Below are 22,569 nucleotides of genomic sequence, written 5' to 3'. Positions count from 1 at the left end.
TCAAAGGCTGCAGGCCGGAGAGTTGTCTCCTAAAAATGCTCCTCTCGAATGAAATGAAAAATTTAATCTTCTGATGGCTGTATGAGTTGAGTTTGGCAGATTGGAAAGATAGCAGTGTGAGACATCGCTCTTGAAGGCAGTGGAAAGCGATGAAAGAACGTTTTCCTGCGTGTATTTTAAGCAGCACACAACTCATTTGCAGGAGTCAGCAGCAGCCTGATCACTGGGGTCAGTCCAGGGGATCTCTGCCAGCAGCTGTGGGTATTGTAACCATATGCACACATGAACCTTCACAGGACGTGGGAAGTGCTCTGCCAGACATAATGTGGAAAAAGAGCTCAAGAAGAAGAGGAATAATTAGTCCAGAGACATTTGCATGCCAAAGTTATATTTGTGTCTGTGAAGAAACAGTGCAGAAGGTGGTAGATGCATTTAGGCAGACACAGACAGGGGCTCCAGGGGAGAATCAAAGGAGTAACCACACAAGTATCTACACAGTGCCTCTACACTGGTGTTTCTAAAAGTAATTAAATTTTCCATATTGTAATAATTTAATATTGTAATTGAAAATTAATATTTTCATGTTGTAGTAATTTCAGACTTTCATCTGAAATGCCTTGCAGTTTGCAGCAGTTTCGATCACGTTTGCAAATCTGAGCCTCCCTCTTTTCCTGCAAAAGAGGCTGTATTTTCAATTTTCATTTCTCAAGATGGTTCCAAGGGCAGGAAGGAGTCAATGGCAAGGTTGTAGACTGGTCCTTAAAAACGTCAGAGAACTGTGTGGGCAGTGTCTGAGGTAGCCCATACACACCACCTCTGAAGGGATGGTTTTTGCAAGTTAAATTTTAAAAGAATTTTAAAAAAACCTAAAAATTCAAGGTTAAGTTTTGTCTAGTTTGGCTGGGATTATCTGGTTGGCATTTGAAGAGAATTCTTTCACGGCTTTATTTGTATAGCTTAAATCAGGAAATATTGATACAGGGTAATTAGCTCTATTCTTAGGCTACCAGGAGAAAATAAGATTTTATTGGTGATTTCAGTTAGGACAGAGTTACAAATAACTTGAAACTTCTGGATGTCAGCAACATATTGAGAAAAATACTGCAGAAGCATGAAACGAACATGTCTACCCATTTTACTTCAGTTGGAGGGCTCTGCTAATTTCTGTTACATTTTGCAGTGACTTGTATCATGTGTCTTTTAAATTCTCATGTAATGAACCACTTGTCATACCTGAAAACAAACCAAAACAATAAAACAAATTTATAAGAAAAACAGTGGAAAAAACCCCAAAACAAAAAACCACCCCATTAATAGTGTGTTATATTATCAACTAGTATTTTTAACAGTCTGTAACTTGACTGGCAATCAGAATTTAACAATTCCTTTCTAGAACACAGGAAAGACAAAGCTGAAAACATCAAAATCTTAAGACACAGCCAAATGAAATTACTATCCAGAAAATCATTAGTTAATGATTTGCAAATTTGAGAAGCAGGGTACTGAAATTTTGTATTCTAGTAGTCAGGCTAAAGATACAGACTGATGTTTAGGTTAAACAACATGTTCCATCTATAAAAACTTAAAGAAATAAATCTGTTGGCAAAAGTGTATATCTTCTTAAAACTGTGAATGAGAGGAGGAAAAGTTTGGTGAAGAACTCTCTTTCTTAAGATATATTTTCCTTAAGCAGCAACAAAAATCATTCCCCATGTGGGTTAAACTCCAGTCTTTACTGATTTTCATTTTCATCTGTCAGAAAAATCAGATGAAAAGAAGGGGTTTGATCTCCTGAAGGTTTTTCTGGTTTACACACATTTTTGCTCTTACTTAAGTGACGTCTCTGACCAGCAGAAGACATTCCTCATAAACCCTATTTCCTTTAAACCTCCATAAGCTGTCATTTATGGGAAATACAACCATTTTTTTGATTGTTGATTGGGGATGTTTGTTTGGGTTTTTTTTTTTTTACCTCACAGGTGCCAGGATGAGTGCCCAGTGGGGAGCTACGGGCTGCGTTGTGCAGAGACCTGCAAGTGTGAGAACGGTGGGAAGTGCTACCACATCAATGGTGCCTGCCTCTGTGAGCCAGGCTACACCGGGCAGCACTGTGAAACCAGGCTCTGCCCCGAGGGAATTTATGGCCTCAAGTGTGATAAGAAGTGTCCCTGCCACATGCCCAACACCTGGAGGTAGGCGTTGCACCCTCTGCCCTGCTTTGTTTTTCCTAAGTGAAACACAGAAATACAAATGTAACCTGAAAAGGGGTTATTTCCTGGTTTCTCTAATACTTTCATGCAAACTGGAGCAGCTACAGACTTGTATTTGACGTTCCATGGCCACAGTGAGAAAGAAAACACCAACCCAAAAGATGCTTTTAGTTTTTACTTGCAAGCATATTTTGATCATAATGTTCACTGCTGTGTTTGGTCTTTGACCCATGAAATAAATACTAAGACAAATCATATGCACATGACCTTTATCTGTGTTTGCCACCTGAATAAATCATTATGTTGTTCACTGCATATAGTCATGGGCTGTCTCTCACATATTCTGGTTTACTGCAGATGAGAAATAACTGAATTGAAATCAATGGATGTGTGAAGTCCTCTGAGTTGGGCATGAGAAGCTTGGACATTCCTCTCCCTCAGTCTCTCTCTGTATATAATAATTGCTCTGGGTGACTATTTCAGTACAGAATTTCAAAACCCATAACTATTGTAAATCTGGGTTTGAAAAGTACATTTTTTGTCATTTAACTGCTTTTTCAAAGGAGCAGGTAAAATCTGATCCCTGGAAATCAAATGAGAAATAGTTTTCCCAATAGCTTAGCTTTTACACATCTCTCCTTACTCAGGAAGCAATGAGCCCTATTTTTTTTTGAGTTTTTATGGATTTTGACAGCATTTGGGCATATTGTTATGAAAAGATAAAAACTAGTTATTTGGAGACAGAGTTTCAGCTGTGAGGGAGGGATGTCAGATGTCAGTTGAGGCAAGCCAGTATATTTATAGAACACTTGTGGACAGCTTTCTCTTGTTACAAAACAGTTCTTCTGATTAGATACTGTGGTCATTGTGCATTCACTTACACTTAATTGCATTACTATTAACAGTACCTTGGACAAGGACTTTTGCTGCTGAAAGTAGCTGTGGGGGGAAATTTACAGGAATTATTGAGTGTCACATAGAATGCTGCTGTACATTAATATAACATGCACTTTTTCTCATAGACAAAATAAAATCCTTTAGCCAGAATTTAGCAGTGATGTTAAATCTGTGAATGGAAATAGCTATTGTCTTAATTCTCTGTGAAAACTTACTTTGTGGTTTGTTGGAGTTGTCCAACACACCTTTTGTTGACAAACTGTGTGATAACAAACTGAATTCTATCCCCCTTCCTGTCATATACTTTTACAGTTGTGTACTTGTGCTTCTGCTCATCCCATTTGCCTGAAATACCTTGAAAAAAATACAGAGTTTTTTTGATGTAAAATCAACCAGTTTATTATTTGGGCAGTGTGTTCAGGAATAAATGGCACTATAATGCAAGGCCCTCCAGCTCTCAAACTAGGCAAGCACACTAAATAATATTGTGTTATGAAATATTGTTAGCTACTTCCCTGAAAAATCTGTCTGCAGACCATTGCAGCAGCCTGGTTTGACAGGAATGCATTGCACTGTATACCATTTCTAATATTACAGGGATTACTTCTGATTCATGTTCCACACAGCTGCTCCTTCATTTATACCACTGGAAGAGACAGCTCGTGGTCAAATCAGATCACAAATGTTCACATTGGTAAACAACAGCATTTGACTGGTCTGGTTTTTTTGGGACATTTCCCCCCCTGAATGACAAATCCAAAGGCACTTAACAACCTTGAAGGTGCTGGAACATATTTGCCAGAGCATCGTGATGTGTGAGAAAAACAAATATCTTCATTGCTTCACAAGTGAATTTTACATACATGTAAGTTCCTTACCCTTGGGTCAGCAGGTAACCAAGACCATAAATAGCAGGAATCAGGGTAATGAAGAAGAAGATAAAACTCCCTGTGGACAGTTGAGGCTTTGGGGAATCTTTTTGGAAGCCATTTGTGTCTGGCTGTCCTCACCTCTTGATGTCAGTCAGCCAGGAGGCAACTCTTAAATCATGTCGGGGGACACCCTCAGCCCTCTCTTGCCTGCCACAAACACTGCTTGGCCTGGCTCTAGCCTGAGGAACTTCACAGCACTAATCCATTTAGCAGCAAAGTAATACCAGGGCACGAAAAAGAAGGGGGTGGAATTCCTTCTGCAAGTAAACTTCATGTGTCTGTAGGTCTGGGGTTCTGTTCTGGGGGCCCTTGATACCATAAAAGCTTTTTTTCATCTGGGTGTGATCACTGGTTTAGATATCCTCAAAGAGGAGCTATTGGTAGGCTTAGAGCTCTGGGTTATTTGTATTAATCAATACAGAAATGAACTAAAGGTTAATTTTAAAAATATGCTTAGCTCTAAAAAATCCTGCTCTAAAGAAGATGTATGTAACTTACAGAATACAACTATGTTTTTAGTAGTTTTCTTCACATACTTCTACACTTACATTGCTGAAAAATGCTCCTTCTTTGGTTTTTTATTACTTTTATGATTGACAAAAAGATGGCATCAAAACAGCTTTGACAATAATTCATTATTTGAATTTTTGGGTAGGATAAGCTGTAGGGATTTTGCTGCTGCTGTTGGTCGATGGCAGCTCCTGGAGATGAAAGGCAAGCCCTTCCTTGCTTTTGGTTGTACCAGCAGCCTTTATTAAATGCTTTGTAGAGCATAAAAATAGCTACACTTGAGAGATTTTAATCTGTCTGAGGGGCCCAGAGGACGGCAACAGGTAAAAGCCTTGTACCAGCACCCTTGGTGCAGTTCAGGCTGCAAGTTAAGATTTATTCATGATGTGAGCACTAGTGGGGATTTTTTTTTTTTTTTGTCTCATGCCCTTTCTGAGATACCTGTGTAGGATTGCTTGCAGTTTTATTGGTGGAATTCATGTATTTGTCCATGTAGTTTGGCTCTATTTTTAAAGTAAAGATTAGGGCCTTTTAATTTTCCATTTTTCTAATGGGCCTGTATGCATAGATACAAGAGCTTTTCATGGAGATTTTATTCTTATTCATATTATGTTTATTTTTTAGGGTGATGCACAATTTGGTTGGATATTTTAAAAGCAAAACACATAAATGAAGCATATAAAAATCATTCTTTTCATCTAGGTCATTCAAATACATAATATTCACTACCCACAAATAATTTTTTTTGCCTCTGTACAGAGTAGGGTTGCATTTCCAGGAGGTGTGAATAGACAACCAGGAATAAAAGAGGACATAATGCCAGTATCTCTCAGCATCTCTTTATTTCCCTACCTTAATATTTAAACATTATTGCCAATTAAGATAACTGCGTGAGAACCCATCAAAAACCTCCAGAAGTGCTTTGGCTTCCTACATCTAATTACAAATCACGGAATACTAATTTGGGCGTCAGTCAATACGTGTGCAAGGACGCCTCAGTGACACTCACTGGGGGGCACAGAATATCAATGCCTCTGCCTCATATCCAGTGCTTCCTCATGCATGTGGGCTCCCCCTCTCCTGGAAGGGGAAAAAACCCCACAAACCCCAACAACAAACCACACTTCCAGTCAGGATCTTTTAGGAATTTGTCCCATGAACGCTGGGATTCATGTCTTAAACGTGCCAGTGCTACTGAATTTATGTTATTAATATATTCTGGTTCTTATCCTGACTATCTAGTTGTGGATTTTTTTAATTTTTTTTTAATTTTTTATTTTTATTTTTTTTAAATTTCCCTGCTCTGCATTCTTCCACTGATGAGAACTTGGGGTCCTACAGGAATTTAGGGCAGGGTACAAACCTGATTATCTTGCTGCATCATGTGTCTTCATAATTTTGCCTGTGTTTTATATGAGAATAGTTTCCTTTCATCTTGTTTCATGGCAGGTGTGCACGTAAGTAACAAATAACCAGGGCTGTTCATGAGTTTTGAACCACTTCTGCATGAAAAGGCCTTTCTTCTCACTTTGTGTCAACACTGTCAAAGGTATTTTAATATTCTGAAGACCCATGAATTTTTATGGTGCCATAGCGTGTGCATTAAATATGCAGAAAGCAGAATACATGGTGATATTCCAGCTTTCACAGTCCATGCCTTCCCTCATTAGCAATGGTTGTTTTCAGCAATTTTAAACTCTTACTTGGACAAGAGCAGCCCTCAAATCCAAGAGCACTTGCAGCCAATGTTGTGTTCCCATGTAACACTGCAGCTCTTTCAAAGATTGCTTTTGTAATGTTACAGCACCTAAAAGTGCAGCAGGTATTTTTTCAGACTCTCAAATGGTCAGAAAAACACTCAGTTTCCAGTACACCCCCACACAAAGTCAGCAAGTCTTGCAAAACCAGGCTCTTGTCATGGGTCATTTAATTTGTCTGGAGGAAGACTTTTTTTTTTTTCCTTGTCCTTCCAGCACTCTTAAAGGAGCTTCACTTCAATCAGTGGGAGGCAAATATCTCTGAACAGTCTTCCCATTGTAAATACACTGGATTTGGATAGCAAGGCTTTCCTTTGGTGAGAATTAAGCAAATGCTTTGTCTGCCAGAGGGCTACAGAGCACCCCATTGTGTCCCCTCTCCCAGCCTATATATCTTTGCACAGCTGATGATGTCCATTTGTTACGAGGCAGCAGCTGCCTGCGTGGCCCTTCAATGAAACTGCTGTTCCAGGTACAGAGGCAGCTGCTCTGCCACCAGGTATGGCCAGCAGAGAGGGGAGATACTCCCCAAAAGGTCACTGCTCTCATGCTATAGCTGGCTTCTGCCCAGTGCTGATGGTTTTGTACCATTCCCTGAAAGATTCCAGTTGTCCTCTTCCGAGCTAATTTAATGAGAAGAATGTTCTCTTGCTCTGCTGATGGGTTGCTGTGTTGTTATTTTGTGTTGGATGGTGCCATGCTGTTTTTCTTGATCATGTTTCGCTGCTGAGCTTCTGCAGTGTTAAGAAAATCATCCTGTTAGAGAGTGGGAATGTAACAACAAATGCTGGGGAATTTAATGGTTTCATCCTCTTAATATTTGTATCCGTAGATATCTGTCTTATGGTAAAAAAGGTGTTTCAGCAAGGTTTCTGTTCAAATACAGACAGAAGAATGATAGCCCTCCATTTCTTTCCATGTCCTCCCAAAATGTCTGTATGCTGTGTCATGTTCCATTTCCTGTCTTAATTGGCACATATTTTTATATAAACACACCAAATCACATTCTGGGAAGTAAAATCGTCTCACACAAGGCCCTTCACGCAACCCATCTGCAACACCTTTTTTTTTATTTTTTTTTTTTTTTTTTTGTCTTGTGGAGAGAAAATAATATTTATGGCATGTTTAGTCCTGAATTACTGAGTTAACCTTTCATCCCCCACCCGTGGCAGCTGTCACCCCATGTCTGGAGAATGCTCCTGCAAGCCAGGCTGGTCTGGGCTGTACTGCAACGAGACGTGTTCTCCGGGCTTCTACGGGGAGTCGTGTCAGCAGATCTGCAGCTGCCAGAACGGGGCTGACTGCGACAGCGTCACTGGGAGGTGCACCTGTGCCCCTGGATTTAAGGTAAAAGAGGTCTCACTTTCACAGTTTCACAGTTTTTCAGCCCCAGTTGTGCGACAAATTCTTCAGGGTGCCGCCCCGTCCTTTCTCGGCCACGGTTAAAGGGAAAGTGAGGGTGTTTGGGTAGCGCTGCTTGTGCTGTTGGACCCTGAAAAGTCAACATTTCTGGTGGGTTCTCAGTGCTGAAATGAAGGTATTTTTAGAAGGAGAAGTTGTTTGCTTTATAAGATGTTGGTAAGAATGAGGCCATGCTGTTGAGGTGTAAGTAAAGGGAGGAATGATAGGTTTCAGTCATCAGCTCCTCAAGCTCCTTCCCCAGAAACTCCAGCCAAAAGCAATTCTTTTTATACTTCAGGACAGATTATTCTGCAACTTTTACACACATTTGCTGTTACATGTGCTTTGGATGCTAACCTACCATTTTACAGTATGACTGTTCTTGTAAAAGTAATAACTGAAAACGTCAGCCAAATTAGCTCTTAAAAGTACTTTACATACCCACATAATTTACCATTAAACTGCTTTCTTATTGTCTTGGTTTCATAAAGATCTCCTTCATTACTGCCCATTGATCTAACCAGGTGCTTTGTGACCTGAACCCTCACAACAAATCATAGAAAACTAATACTTAAAAAGACTTAAAAATACTTCAAAAGCATGAAGGTATCCCTCTCCCCTAAATTAAAGATAATTTAGTGACAGCCTAGGACATGCCTGAGCTGTATTAATTCTGGCTTTTGTATCACTTCAGTCAGTTGTATTGTCTGAGGCTCCTCAGATAGTTTTTAGACTTTATTTTTATTTTTATAATTCAGGGTGCATCATGTGGTACCCCTTGTCTCCCTGGAACATATGGGGTGAACTGCTCCTCCGTGTGCAGCTGCAAAAACGGGGCCATCTGTTCACCTGTGGATGGCTCTTGTGCCTGCAAAGCAGGTAAGTGTCTCCTCAGATTGATTTTAATTCTCTGTAACTGTGAAATGAAATTGGGTTTCTGAAGTAGAGGAGAGGAAACTTGATGAGAAACAGACACTTGATGTTTCTGCTGCTCTGGGAGGTGAAAACAAGGAAAACATGTTCTCAGGGAGGAAAGCATGTTCTTTTCTCTCTCAGGAGGTCTGTGGGTTGTACCCTTTATTTTATGTCAGCATTCCTAATCAAAATCATACAGAATCCCAGAACAATTGGAAATTATGTAACTTTCTGTTTTGTTTTTTTTAATTAATGATTTTCATTTACTCTTAATAATTTGATTTTAATTAATCATAGCCAGTATGTTCAATATAAGCAGTGTGTTAGTTTTGAATCACTTTTAGCCACAATTTAGCAAAGTTTGTCATAAGCAGCTATTGTGGGAATACAGCTTGGGAAAAGTTACTGAAACTTCAAGTTCTACTTAGCTAACTTTGATATGCCTCAGTGAACAAAGCCTGGGGGAGGGAGAGAGAGAGAGAGATGTGTTGTTCAAAATGAACACAAGAAGTGCAGAATTTATGGGCTACAAAGACATTTTGCAGAAACCAGAAGATGAGGAAGACAACAAGATAACAAAGACTCCATATATGTGTGTTGGAAACTCCCTACATGGGGAAAAGATAAGAAAAAGTGTAAAAAATACAGACTAATTAGCCTGAGAAGCGAGGAATCAATTACCAATTGAGGATAGAATGCTACGTAATGAAAGAGAATTACATCATTTAGAACCAGTGAATAATAATTTCTTTGTTTGCTAAAAATGTATAAATAGGTGAGCAAGTTTTTTGTCTGCATCTGTGTGGAGGCCAGAATTTTGTCAGCCACACACACAGACCCTGACCAGGAGTAAACTAATGCCTGACTTGCTGACACAGAACAGTGTTAGAGGGGTTTATTTATACCAAGGACTTTGGAGGATTTGGTAACACTTCGGGTTGGAAGGGACCTTAAAGGTTTTTTGTTCCTCCCTCTGCCATGGGCAGGGACACCTTCCACTATCCCAGATGGCTCCAAGCCCCAGTGTCCAGCCTGGCCTTGGACACTTCCAGGGATCCAGGGGCAGCCACAGCTGCTCTGGGCACCCTGTGCCAGGGCCTCCCAACCCTCACAGGGAAAAATTTCTTCCCAATATCCCATCTAAACAGAATTTGCTAGACAAATAGTCACTAAATTTTTCAGGGACTGACACTGTTAAATTAGTTGTGGAGTAAATGTGGAACTTTTACTCTTTCCAGAGAACTGGGGCTCATTTAACCTTGTTCAGGTAGATGCTGCAAAGCAGCTAGTTCATGAGGAGAAAAATATTCCTTGGGCAATGCAGAATCCTATCTTCCTGTATCTCATGCAGTTTTAATCATACTACAATGAAAAAGGGCAGCAAAAAGTAAAATGAAACTGAGCATAGGTACTTGCCATGTAAACAAATGAAGATTATAAATCCTGGGAAGACAGTTGAGGGAAAGTGTCTCAATTTCCTGGCCAAACTGTAAAGAATACATTTCTTCCTGAAATGACCCCTAAATTTGAAGTTATCAATGAAGCACGAGGCAGCCTGATTTCTGTGCATGTGTTTTGCATAGGCTATTGATCAGTCTCAGTGCAGAATTATTTTTACCCTCCACTTACTGTAAACAAGGTACAAAATTAGAAACTTGGCCTGTGTCACTGGTGGTGGTAATATGTGACTGACTGCCTCACATTGTTCCTCTTGAATCCAATGGATGATCACGTTTTAAAAAATCTATTCACATCCCAGTCTATCCAGTCTGCAAACCATTGCTATCAGGCATGATCAGTGGTGAATGCTGCATTTTAGAACTATTTTCCATTACATTTCTTTTTGTATTTGGAGAGAAGTACAGAAATCCTCTGAAAGCTCTTCTGTATTTCCTTGAAGAATCCAATTTATGCAATACTTTCACGGGATTTTGTTGGTTTGTTTTTTTGTTAGATACCTATTAAAACCATATTAGAGGACTGCCTGAGTTGAATGCTGGTGGAACAATTATGAAAGCAACAGCTTGAGCCTAGGGAAAATATTCCTATTTATTTCCAGGCTACACCTTAACACTCTCAATGTAATTTAGAGCTTCTCAGTGAAGATGTCTCGATTTCCATTTCAGATCTTCAATCAGTCTCTTTTGCTTGTTGGCACCCACCTGCAGATGTGTGCTGTGCACAGATGTTACAAGGTGCCCTTCAACACCTTTGTTCCAACCTGGACAAGCCCTCAGCTGAAGCTGCTGATAAATCCTGCAGTGAATTTTACCCCAGTATTGCCCATCTCAGAGACATGCTCCATGGCAGGCAGAGGCAAGCATCCTCTGAGAGCAATGGGGAAAAAACCGATTAATTTCTGGCTGTAATCCCTTTTTTTTCTTGGCAGGTTGGCATGGTGTGGATTGCTCCATAAATTGCCCCAGTGGCACGTGGGGACTGGGCTGTAACCTGACCTGCCAGTGTCTTAATGGAGGGGCTTGCAACGCTCTGGATGGAACCTGTACCTGTGCCCCAGGATGGAGGGGAGAGAAATGTGAACTCCCTTGCCAGGTAGTTTAATAATCCCACTGAATTTTGAGGTTTTGTAGAAGAATATTGGATGAGTCCCTTCAGAGTGCACAGAACAGGGTGCAGGGACAGGCACTAACAATTCTCCTAACACTTCTTCACCAAATGCTATCAAACTGCTGCTGTTCAGCTACTTTCAAGTATAAATACTGAGAGAAAAATACCAAAAATACACCCCAAATAATGTCATTTAAATTACTTTTTTTCTTATGTCTGTGTTAGAGTATGAATAAAGAATTTTCACTCCTTCTCAGTCAAATGTGAGAATGTACTCTCAGCACCCAGTTCCATGACAGGGCTTTGCTTTTCTGCTGGGGCTTTGACTTCTACTCTCTCCCAGACTTTGGAAAATCAGAAATCATTGTGACAACAATAGCATGCTCCTTACCAGCTTTGTTCCATCTTGTAATCTGCAGTTTTGGGGAAGTAAAATACATAAATTCAAATATGTAATTTCAGAAGTTTTTTAATAGTAAAATTCCAAGTGGATTTGTTTTATTGTGTAACTGTTCAGTTTCAATTATATTTCAAACACTAGAAAAAGAAAAGACAAATATTTTATATTTTATAAAAAAATGTGGTTTCCCAGAGTCCACTGTTTTCAGTGAGGGACTTCAATTTTCTGGGAAATTTTTAACAAAACTAATTATTAAAATAAACTGCTTTCTGCTCTTCTCCTTTCCCCTGTCAGTTGTTAACTTTTGCAGTGTACGAGTGCAGAGCAGGTTGTTGGCTTGATGTAACTGCAAAGGAGTCACCTGAAGTAAACACAAACCTTTTAAATTCCCCTCCCACATCTGATTTAAGCTTCTTTCAGTTTGGACAAGCTCTACTGAGCAATGGGAGTAGCTGAACTGCAGCAGAAAACTGGAAATCACCTCGTGTTGAATGAGAATTTGTTCTGCTGAACTGCACTAGGAACACTCAGGAGTGACTTTTTGGGTGTTTACATTTGGTTTTAAGACTAAGCACTCCTGTAATGAGTAAAGTGGCAAAGGAAATGTAATATATTCTGCAAGGCTGATATCAGTACCACCTGTGCAATGTTTCCAACAATGCATCTCCATCAGAAGACTGATTCTTCTGTTTTCTCAAACAGCTTTGTTTACCACTTAGTGCCTGATTCTGGAGGGCGATGAGACCTCCCAAGCTGCCTTTGCTCTTCCAAAACTGACATTTAAAAAAGACATGTATCGTTTCAGAGCAGCTGCATTACTATCCCAAACTTAGTAAAATAAAGCTTAAAAGCATTTTTGTATCAGATAATTCAGCATGCCCAAGGTCACTGTCTTCCTCTCCCTCTCTCCATCTGCATCAAACCATCTCCATAAGCATTTACCTATTTCAAATGCAAATTCTGCTTCAAAATTCCAGAGCGGGGGAATAAGCAGAAATTGTTTATTCAAATAATAATAAATATAACAATTTATAAAAAAAAATAATTCAAATACTTCCAGTTATCTGAAATGTTTTTCACATATGAGCAGAGACTTTATTTAAATCAATGTATTTCAATTTGTACTTAAGAACATTATTATCACTGCTCAGATTGTTGTTCAAGATTTGAACTACAGTTTGGACTTCAGTCCAAGTACATAGCAGGCTAAAAATACTGCTTTTCAGCAGCATATTTGAGGATTTCCTTTCATTCCAAATCTGATTGTATGCAGAGGAAATGCTTAATCTTTTCTTTTTCTTCATATAAGAATGTATTGTTGAGATGAGCAAAAGGCTCCTTACTCCAAAGTAATGTAAGATTTTCTTATGCTTTAGACTTGGAAGACTGGCAGTTGAATAGCCAAATCCTGTGGCACTTGGTTGGAATGTATGCATGAACATCAAAGAACAGCAGATTAATTTTCATACAGGTTTTATTAAGGTTTATGATTATTGATACATGGTTATGGTTTATTATGATTATGATAGATTTTTAATGCAACTGACACCACTTTTTAGCCTTGAATGTAAATGGTGGGGGGTTAAACTGGACATGTTTTTTTCCCTTCTTTGCCTTTGCTGTGGGTAACCCTGAAGTATTACAGTAAATTATAGTGGCCTTTTTTCCATGTTAGTTTTTAAATTTGGTTCTGACACTTTTAATTCAAGATCAGTGTACTGTTATACTTTTCCTTGTTTGGAAATTGTAAAGAATCTGCTCTTCTCAGTTTCTTGGGTTGATTTTCTGTGAAAAGCAAATTCAGATGTTTAGATGTTTTCCATGAAAAAAGAAATACACCAACAGGATGATTCAGCTTGTAACTTTAATCTCTTGTTGGTTCAAAAAATGTTGCATAGGTAAAAATAAAAATTTTGTTTTGTGCACTGTCCCAACAGCCAAAGATTATCTCTCTTTGATGGAGTATATGTTGTAGGGCAGAGAGAAATGTTTTTAATCAAAAGAGAAATGTTTCTAATCAAAAGAAAGTGATTGTTTGCGTTATTTATGCAGTGAACCTCACACTGAAGGTATCTTGTAATTTAATGGTTTTCACTCATTTTCTTAAAAATTATGCCTCTGTGTGGTACCCATTTTGACCCATAAGCAGAGATCTCAGGGTTTGATGCAGAAAGGAGACTTAATTGCTTTAGTCTGGTGTTTTTCAAGAGAGCATAATTCATTCTTTATCTTCCCCTCTTTAATGAAAGAACGAAAGTGTAGGATGCTGACATGTTCCAAACGCCGCGAGTGTTTTACATTAACATCAGCCTGGAGATTCAGGAGAGATCTGTGGTTGCTTTTTCAGGCTGGGCTGACCACAACTTTTCTCTCCTCTAACTCCCAGCTGCCATCATCTCTGGGTTGTTGTGTTTTATTTCGTTGCCACAGGACGGTACCTACGGCCTGGACTGCGCTGAGCGCTGTGACTGCAGCCACGCGGATGGGTGCCACCCCGCCACGGGCTACTGCCGCTGCCTCCCGGGATGGTCAGGTACAGGAGACGCCCTTGGGAAGCACAAACACAGTTTCCCCATCAGTGGGACTCGGTTTTGTGGGCAAAGGAAGAGTTTGTGAGGTTGGAAGGGGAAAGGGCCCCGTTCTCTGGCTGCTGAGTCCCTCCTGTGACTCACGGGTGGGAAAGCTTTGTGCAGTGTGGGATCTGCAGAAAACTGGGAATGGAAAGGGAAACATTCAGGCTTGGGCACCTCCACTACACAATTCCTTACAGAAGTGGTGATCAACTGGAGCTATCCAAGGTTGTTCTGGGGTAAAGCATCCATGTCCAGGAGCTCAGGAAGCTTCATTCAGGCAGCCAAGAAGAGGATGAACCATTGCCCTAACTTGTCAGCCTCCTGACTCGTCTCAAACCAAGACAGCCATGCAGACTGTGACAAACCGTGCTGCCATTTCAGTGTCTCAACCTTCTTTAAGTTTCTCTGCACATCTTTTGTCCTATGTGAAAATTCTTTTTTTTTTTTTCCCCTTACAGTTTGATTTTAAGAACTTATGTCAGTCAAACCATTCACCAGAATTTGTGTTTGGCACTGTTGCTGCCCCCTCTTGCTGGTGGAGAGCAAGATTTATTGAAAACCTGGTGGAACTGTGCAGAAGGGCAGCTGTCATGAAATGTTCCCTTTATCTCCAGGAGGGAGTTTAAAGTCTCACAAGAATTTCTTAGGAAGAGCTCTTTGATCTTCAGTAAGGTTTAATTAACACTGTAAGTTTTCCCCTTCTTGGAGTGTTCCAGACTTACTGCCTCACTGTGATGCTGCAGTGCTGAAAGGGTCAGATCTCACATCACCTGTCTGTGTGGGCTCCTTCCACTTAATCATGAGGAGTCAGCATGAAAAACAAACCTCAAATGAGCAAAGCATGTTTGTGCTCTGAAAATCAGTGATTTGTGTTTCCTTTGTGATTTCAAGACATCTTCCACTCTTGTATAAACTGATGTTTAGCCTAAGTGACTTGAAGGTTGATGGTAGAATTGTTTTCCTTTTTCTGTGGTGCTTTTTGACAAAGTAGGTGGAGGTGAGCTTATAATCTCCTCAGATAGATACAGTCTTACTGTTGATTTTTTTCCCCAAACCTTTATTATGCTCTTCCTAGCTCTGTGGATGGATTGCCAGCATCTTGTTTGAAGTACATAATACTCAGTGTCTATAATTCAGGTTGATTAACTGTAGCTGATTACAGCTTACCTGCTGTTTTTCTACTTTCTGTTCAGATGAACATGACTTTTGTGATTATTATGGGTAGGAGGTGGAAATCTCTAGGGATTACAGATACACAGGCAGGAACAGCTCCTGCTTTGCCCTGGGAGACCAACCTATTATTTACTCATTTTTTCTGTTCATTAGCTCTTTGAGAAGGCCTGTCTCACCATTCACTCTCAGTGTGAGTGAGAGGAGCTTCAGGAGCCAGCACTCACCTAACTGGGGCAGGACTTTCTTGGTTCAATTCTCTTCCCACAGCCTGAAGTGGTACTTGCCCTCAGCCACTCAGAAGTGCAAAACATAGCTACCTGAGTGAATTACCAAAAATACTATTAGCCTTATATCAGCTATTGCTATTTTTCCTGACATTACTTTGTATTTATTCTGTTAAGATGTTAATGTCCTTAACTTTCAGGTAGTTTTAAGGTAATTGTGTGTGTTTGGACACATTTCCACAAACTTACATTTGAATCTGCTGAAAATGTGATCTCATAAATTACTAAATTTATTAATCAAAGAATACCCACCATAAAAACCTGTGAACAGTTGCTGATCTTAACAGTGCAGGTAGGCAGAGCTGGTCACAAATCCTAAAGGCACAGCTTGAAGCTCACATCTTGTGAGTCTTCTAAAATTGAGATAGACAATCAGGGTCAAAAGTTGTGTTAATGAGTAGATCCAGGTAAAAACAGGCAGTTTTGAAAGGCCAGATTAAAAATCTAGCAGCAGTTTTTATAATAGGTTATAAAAACTACCTGGTCACTGTGATACAACTAACCCAGGGTGTGACAGAGGCTTCAAATGCAGCACAAAACTTGACTGTGCTTGGACTCAGGTATGGGAGAGGATAATATATCAGTAATATACGTTATATAATAAGACAAAGACATAATGTAGTAATTTTGTGTAGTGAAATCTTACTTTGCCTTCTTTCTCAGAAAGGAAAAAGACTTCACAAGAAAGAGACTTCAGGCCTAATTATTGATCAAATGGAGCCCCCCATCCCTGGGTGATGTCATCAGAGCAGCATGTGTGTGACAGACTAGTTTTGACATGTTGGTGATGTCTAGACACACTTTACAACATCCACAGCATAGCTGACTTTATACTCCGTGTCTGGAAAAATCCTCCTCCCACACTTTGCATGTCAGAGCAATACCCAGTGAGGAATCCAGGCTTTGTGCAGATGCTTATATTTGGAATGATTAAAAAAAAAAATAGGAGGGAATACTTCAGGAAAGGGCTCTCAAATAGCTGTGCTGTAACAGTGCATTGCAGGAATAGCAGTAGATTGTAGGATTAAGGAGGAAGGCTTTGCATAGAGTTGAGTGGAGAAGCAGGTGGAGGAAATGTGGAAAATACAGGAGCTTCTGAAATGAAAGAAACTGTGTTAGAGTGGCTTAGCTTTTTTTTTTTTTTATCTTGGTGTTGGATTTGTGAAAGTAACCATATTTCATACTAGTTTTTCATAATAATTTTGGGTGGGTAGTATTACCTACCTAGTTGAAAAACAAGATTTTGGATCAATTTAATGCTTATTCAACCCAAATGAAGGATTTAGCTTAAAACCACTGGGAATGTAGTGTTAAAAATAAATACATTTTGAGGAAGCTTAAAAATCTGAACTTGTCAGTGTTTTTTGGTTTTAAGCACAAATAAATCCATGACGCTAAGGTGAACTTCCCAAAATGTTTTGATGCCATCAAAACAACACACATTTTCCAAGAAGGTACTTGAAAAGCAGCATTTTCCTCAGCCCTCTGAACAGAACAGCTATCTGCACTTCCCCCAGGGAATTTCATCAGAGGGAAGAGTTTATATAACTTTTCAGAAGCAAATGAAGGAGTGACACAGTTGTCCCACAAGGCTGGGGAGGGTGGATCAGTGACCTCGGGGTGTGAGGGAGCTCTGAGCTGCTGACGTGGGCATGAGGGCCTGGCCTCAGCCTCCAGGCAGAGCTGTAGCTCCCCACTGGCTCAACAAGGAGATGCTCTAAGGTTTAGTTTAGTTAAGTAGCTTTTAAGTTCATTTTTGCGCATTCCCGGGGTGATCTCTTTTCCTTCTTAGGTTCTGCTTAGGAGTAAAAGTTCAGTTTTTGACTGTTGTGTTCCAAGACTCAAGAAATAGTTAAAATAACCTGTAATTAGGTTTTTATTTGGGGTTGCTGGTTTTCATTTGGGTTACATCCAAATGTAACCCAAATGAAATGAAAAGAATGTTTCATTCTGTTACATCCTAAACAAAAGCGACTTAGGTTTACAGGACCCCTGTTAGAAATCCTGTGCTTTTCCGCAGTTTGCATCATGCTTTCCCTGTGCAGCAGCTCGATTCCGTGTAGGGAAGGAAGAGTTAAGGGTGATGTTTTTTTCCTGGCAGTCTCACCATCCCATCACGTTCCAGGAGCCACATGACAGGATGGCACAAATGAGAAACATCCGCCCACACAGAGGATGATGTCTGCCCCAAACTCCCTCTTCCCTTGACATTTTCACTGTATCTTATAAATAACTTCTTTTTGGAGGGAAAATTCTTTTTCATTTCTCTGTAGCCAGAGAGTGGAAAAGAGTGAGAACTTTTCAAATAGAAAACAGCAGGGACACACAGAAAATATACTCTCCTGATAGGTAATGATAATTCTTCCATTAAATTTTACCAAAACTTGGGGTTAACTTCCATTAAAGAGGTACATCCTAACACTTCTCTCAACAAGCAAACCAGCCAGCACCATTTTAGTTTCTTACCTGTTGTGCAAGCAGCTGTCAAAACAAATTTCTCCCAAATTTCCTGAAATATTAGGGAGTTCATATTCTCGCAAACCGAGGTTTCGCATTAAAGCATTAATCAATTAAATTATAATTAAAAGCAATTAAATTAAAAGCAATATGATTAATTAATTAATGAAGATGGCAAAAGCCTTTTTTTCCCCTCCAGACAGTGTAATTGCAGCGATGTGGGTGTCCCTGATCAAAAACATCACTGCTCTGCTTCCACTGGCGCAGCTCCGCCCTACCTTTGCATTTGCGAGGAGATGTCACGTCAGGGTGACATTTGTTACTCTCAAAATCGATTTGAAGGCTATGTGATGCCAGGGATTATGAAATGCCACTAGTCTGCTATCTGTACCAAAACAATGGCAGTGGTTTGTGGAAAAGACAGATGCAGTAATACCAGCCCACATTTCACCAGCAGGCACGGCGTTCACCCACAGGCTGCAGCAGGAGGGGTGTTGGTGACTTTTTCTGTGCTGGACACCTGCTGGCATTACTCAGCTCACCCATCACCAGATGTGTTGTTCCTGTGTCCTTCCATGTGCCTCTGACAGTATTTCTGAGAGGCACATTTGTTGCTGGATTATAAAGGGGAGGTCTGCCATCTGACACTCAGGTCGGCTGGGAAGCTGCAGCTCTGCCTTGACCCTCAGCTTTCCATGAGTATGCACCTTCCTTCCTCCTACAAAATGAAAAAAAACAGAATTGGAAAAGTTCTGTCATGGGTCTTGTTCATCTTTAGGGCAAAAATGAGCGCTGCTGCTGTAGAACCAGTGCACCCAAGCCAAGATTCTCTTGTAAAAACGTGGTTTTCCCTCCACTGCCACCAGTTTCCCCTGGCCTCCTGAAGGATGAGGCCGCACTGGGAGGAACACTCAGTGAGCTGCAGAATGAAATGATACCTGAGCACTCTCTCATGATAAATGATAAATCTGCTTTTCAAACTTGGGAAGAGGAATCCTCCAATAAGAGGTTTGGCTCCATTTTGCATCTGAATTTGGCTGTGTCTGTATGTCTGTTCTCTCTGCACTGTGGCGGATCTTTTTGTGGAAAAAATGCCACCCTTTTTTAAAAAAAAATAGCTTTAAATCAGTGATTAAGTTTATCTGTTTTCTGCCTACCAAGAAGTTAAAAAAAGGGAGAAGTGTTATTTCTTGCTGCCTAGAGATTGACAGATAAAAAGAAGAGCACCTCTGGAGTGGATACTACAGTATGTAGTGAGATCATGGCCTTCAGAAGGATACTAGAAATACCTCAAAAGGCATTCTGCTACTAAAATTTGCAGATAAGGATGTTTGCCTTCAAACTCAGATGTCCTTGTTGACAGTCTTTTCTAGCTAACTTCCTACCAAAACTTGCAGCCTCTCCTACTGCTGCAGTGAAGCAGCTAAAATCTGCTTCAGCAGAAAAATCTCTGATCCTCTCATTAGCTCCTCAGTTTGGGACGCTGTAATTAATTCCTCTAGCTACCTTCAGCAGCGGAGCAAGGTACCTTCCTCTCTCAAAGACATTGAAGGTACTTAAAAATAGTGCCTGTGATATTTTTCACCACCTCCTTTCCTTTGGGCTGCCCATCCATTATTTGACAGAGAAATTAGGAAAGTAATTCTCTCCATCAGAAGTTGCAGCTGCCTTGAATAGAAGTGTTAGGTTTTCTCAAATAGGAAGGGTGAGCTCTTGGACCATAATGGGAAAGTGTCATTAGCTTTAATGACACCAAAATTCCTCCAGGTTTTGAAGGTCTTATTCTGTCTTTAGTCTAGGCTGCTATGTATCCAATTCTGCACTGACACATGGGAAGTACACCAGTATATAAATAGGTTTTAATGCTGAGGGGTTCTACTGGAAGGTTCCATGTGTGTTAACATATAAATTGCACAGCAAATACATGTTCTTTACCAAAAAAAAACTTATTTACCAAAAAAAAAAATATTCTTAAGGTTTGGATAACCTTTTATCAGAACCAATGTAAACATAATAAGCTGGAAAACAGCTTATTCCAACAGTAAATTTGCCTGGGAAGATAGTAATAAATAATTGGTAATCTTTTTTTTTCCACCCCCCCTTCAAATACTAAAACAAATCAGCTCTTTGTTGATCTGACTTGGGTGGATCACTGTGTCTCAACTTAAAAATACAGCATAGGGAGTGTGCAAATACTCTGCTAGCATGGGCAGAAGGAGTGGTATCCCTAAAGAATTCTTCACTTCATTCATGCAATTACAAATGCTGGGGGAATGCTGATTTGGATGTGAGGCCCCCAGCATAAAGCACTGGGCATTAAATGCACGAGCATTTCTTCAGAGCAGCTTAGCTGAAGTTTATCATGAGCATTCAGCTATTGCCTAGCAACTTGTGAAGGCCATCAAAGAGCTCTTTGTCCATAGCTCTGGCAAAAACATTTTCTTGCAGATATCCTTATCAGCATCCAAACCAACATGAAAACTTAATAAAAACAATTTTATTTTGTGTAAGAGATTAGTGCTTGCATGAAACTGTGGCAGTCATAAACCGGTTGGTAACACTGCTGTAAAAGCTGAGTCCAATCTTGATTTGCAAGATTCTAGTAAAAATGCTTCTTTTTGCTGAATAATTTCTGGCTTTTCTATTAAAGCACAGCTTTCTTTGATGAAATTTCATAAAAAAACATCACTCTGGAAATAAGTTTTTTGACCTTTTTGTAATCCCTTAAGTATTTCTAACCTGTTCTTTCTCAAAAATACACATTTGGTTTTTACAACTGTAAGACATGAAACTCAACTTGTTAAGTGCCTTGTGGACTTAACAAAATGAACAGTGAGACTGAAAATTGTTTTAATAAGTAGAGATGCAGTAAATAACTAAATTATTTCTACCCTGCTACATTGGTTCTTTACACTCAGAGGAGTGATACTGATTTTCCCTATGATCAAGAGTGAATATAATGAAATTACAGTGAAACAGAATCATGTTCAGCAGTCTTGCAGTGTGTTATGTTGTCATCATTGTTACTCAGTGGCACTGAGTGTACACTGTTCATTTGCTAAGTAGAGTGATGCCATTCTTCACCTCCTCGTAAGGGGTGAAAGTGAGAAGTAAAAGGCAGGTTTTTTTCAGTTTCCCTAAGGGATGATGTTCCCTCATGTGTACTGAAGGAGCCTTTTTTTTGCCCCCTTTTTTTCATTTTTAGTGGTATTTGCTGGCTGTTCTAAGCCCCATGGCTCTGTGCAGCGTGGGACCCATTGTCTTCCCCATCCCGCATCACCCTCGGACACTCTGCTGTCATAAAGCATCCTCTGTGCACAGATCAAGGCAGTATAATTGAGCCTGGTGTTATTGTATGCCACTGGTCTACATAATCTCAGATAATGCACTTTGGTAGCTCTTGGCAACCAGTGGCTTGTTAATAGTGACCATTATACACTGAGCACTGCTGACACCCATTGAGGCTGTGAAAAATGTCTTTTCTGCGGCAGGGTGCAGCTATGTGTGATACGGCACATAACCCTCACATGGACACAGGGCTCAGCCCTGAGATGCTCTCAGGGTTCTCACAGTCTCACACACCCAAATTCTCAAGACTGGGAACGCAAGGCGAAGCAGCAGCTGGAAGAAGTGGCCCTGTTTCTGGGGGAAAAAATGAATTAAAATGCAGTGGTGTCATGCTGCTCATGTGCACCAGCATCTCTCAAAGTCAAACCCCTCTCTTTAATTTGCTTATCCATAAATGAGGTAATGAAAAGGCTGAACTAGACTGCTGAGAAACAAGTCAGCACTGCCTCTCAAATGTAGATGGAGACAGGAGAGTGACATTGTCTAGGCAGGCAGAAAGAGAAAAAGCAGTGATGTAAGTAGCCTTTCATTTTCTGACAATAGGTTTGTTTTAGGTCAGTACTAATGATCATTGTGCAGTCAGGGCTTTGAGGTGGCCTGTGTACTGTCTGTCAGTATCTGGATTTTTAAAGTCAAGTATTCTTCTGTCTTGCTGGCAGAGGTTGGTGCAATCTGTTGAAACACATATTTGATTCTTCCATCTGTTGATTGTCCTGCAGAGAAAAACAGTTCAGGAGTCTGGAGTTACACCTTTCCTCTAATTAGAGAGTTGGTCTTTAGATATGGGCAGCTTTGCAGGGCACATGCTGGGGGGTGTTGAGGAATCACCTCTTAGTCTGATCTATCAGCAAACCATGTAATTATTTTTCAGGATTTTTACAAGCAGTAGGTTTTGGCATTCAAAGTTGATTTTTTTTTTTTTTCCCCTTGTCACATGTAAAACTGTTTTGCTTTTTTTAGGACTCTGGCAGCCATTGAACCTGTGGCATATTTTGCTGGAAATACTTACAAAGCAAGACATGCTTGTGGTTGGATCCAGTCCACTTTTGGTTCATTCAGTAGAGGCATTACAATAAAACTTGGTTGTTAATGCAAAGTGCTGCAGACACAATACAGTCTGAGTTCCATGGGGGTGCCTGCTGGC

The 22,569-nt window shown here is 40.1% G+C and overlaps 1 protein-coding gene across 1 annotated transcript in view; it reads left to right on the top strand.

The window, feature by feature from the left end:
• MEGF10 (multiple EGF like domains 10) overlaps positions 1–22,569 on the top strand; it is an 85,609-nt gene that overhangs the window by 43,089 nt on the left and 19,951 nt on the right. The window contains exons 9-13 of the mRNA XM_005529439.3: positions 1,980–2,192; positions 7,479–7,653; positions 8,466–8,586; positions 11,012–11,175; positions 14,021–14,123. Of these exons, the coding sequence (XP_005529496.1) occupies positions 1,980–2,192; positions 7,479–7,653; positions 8,466–8,586; positions 11,012–11,175; positions 14,021–14,123 (776 nt within the window). The remainder of the gene's footprint in view (positions 1–1,979; positions 2,193–7,478; positions 7,654–8,465; positions 8,587–11,011; positions 11,176–14,020; positions 14,124–22,569) is intronic.

Source organism: Pseudopodoces humilis, chromosome 4, assembly GCF_049639895.1.
Source record: "Pseudopodoces humilis isolate 2021_Gansu_Grassland_sample_001 chromosome 4, ASM4963989v1, whole genome shotgun sequence".
NCBI classification, from domain to species: domain Eukaryota; kingdom Metazoa; phylum Chordata; class Aves; order Passeriformes; family Paridae; genus Pseudopodoces; species Pseudopodoces humilis.
Note: the sequence above shows the minus strand (reverse complement) of the source record. Positions and strands in the feature narration are given on the sequence as shown.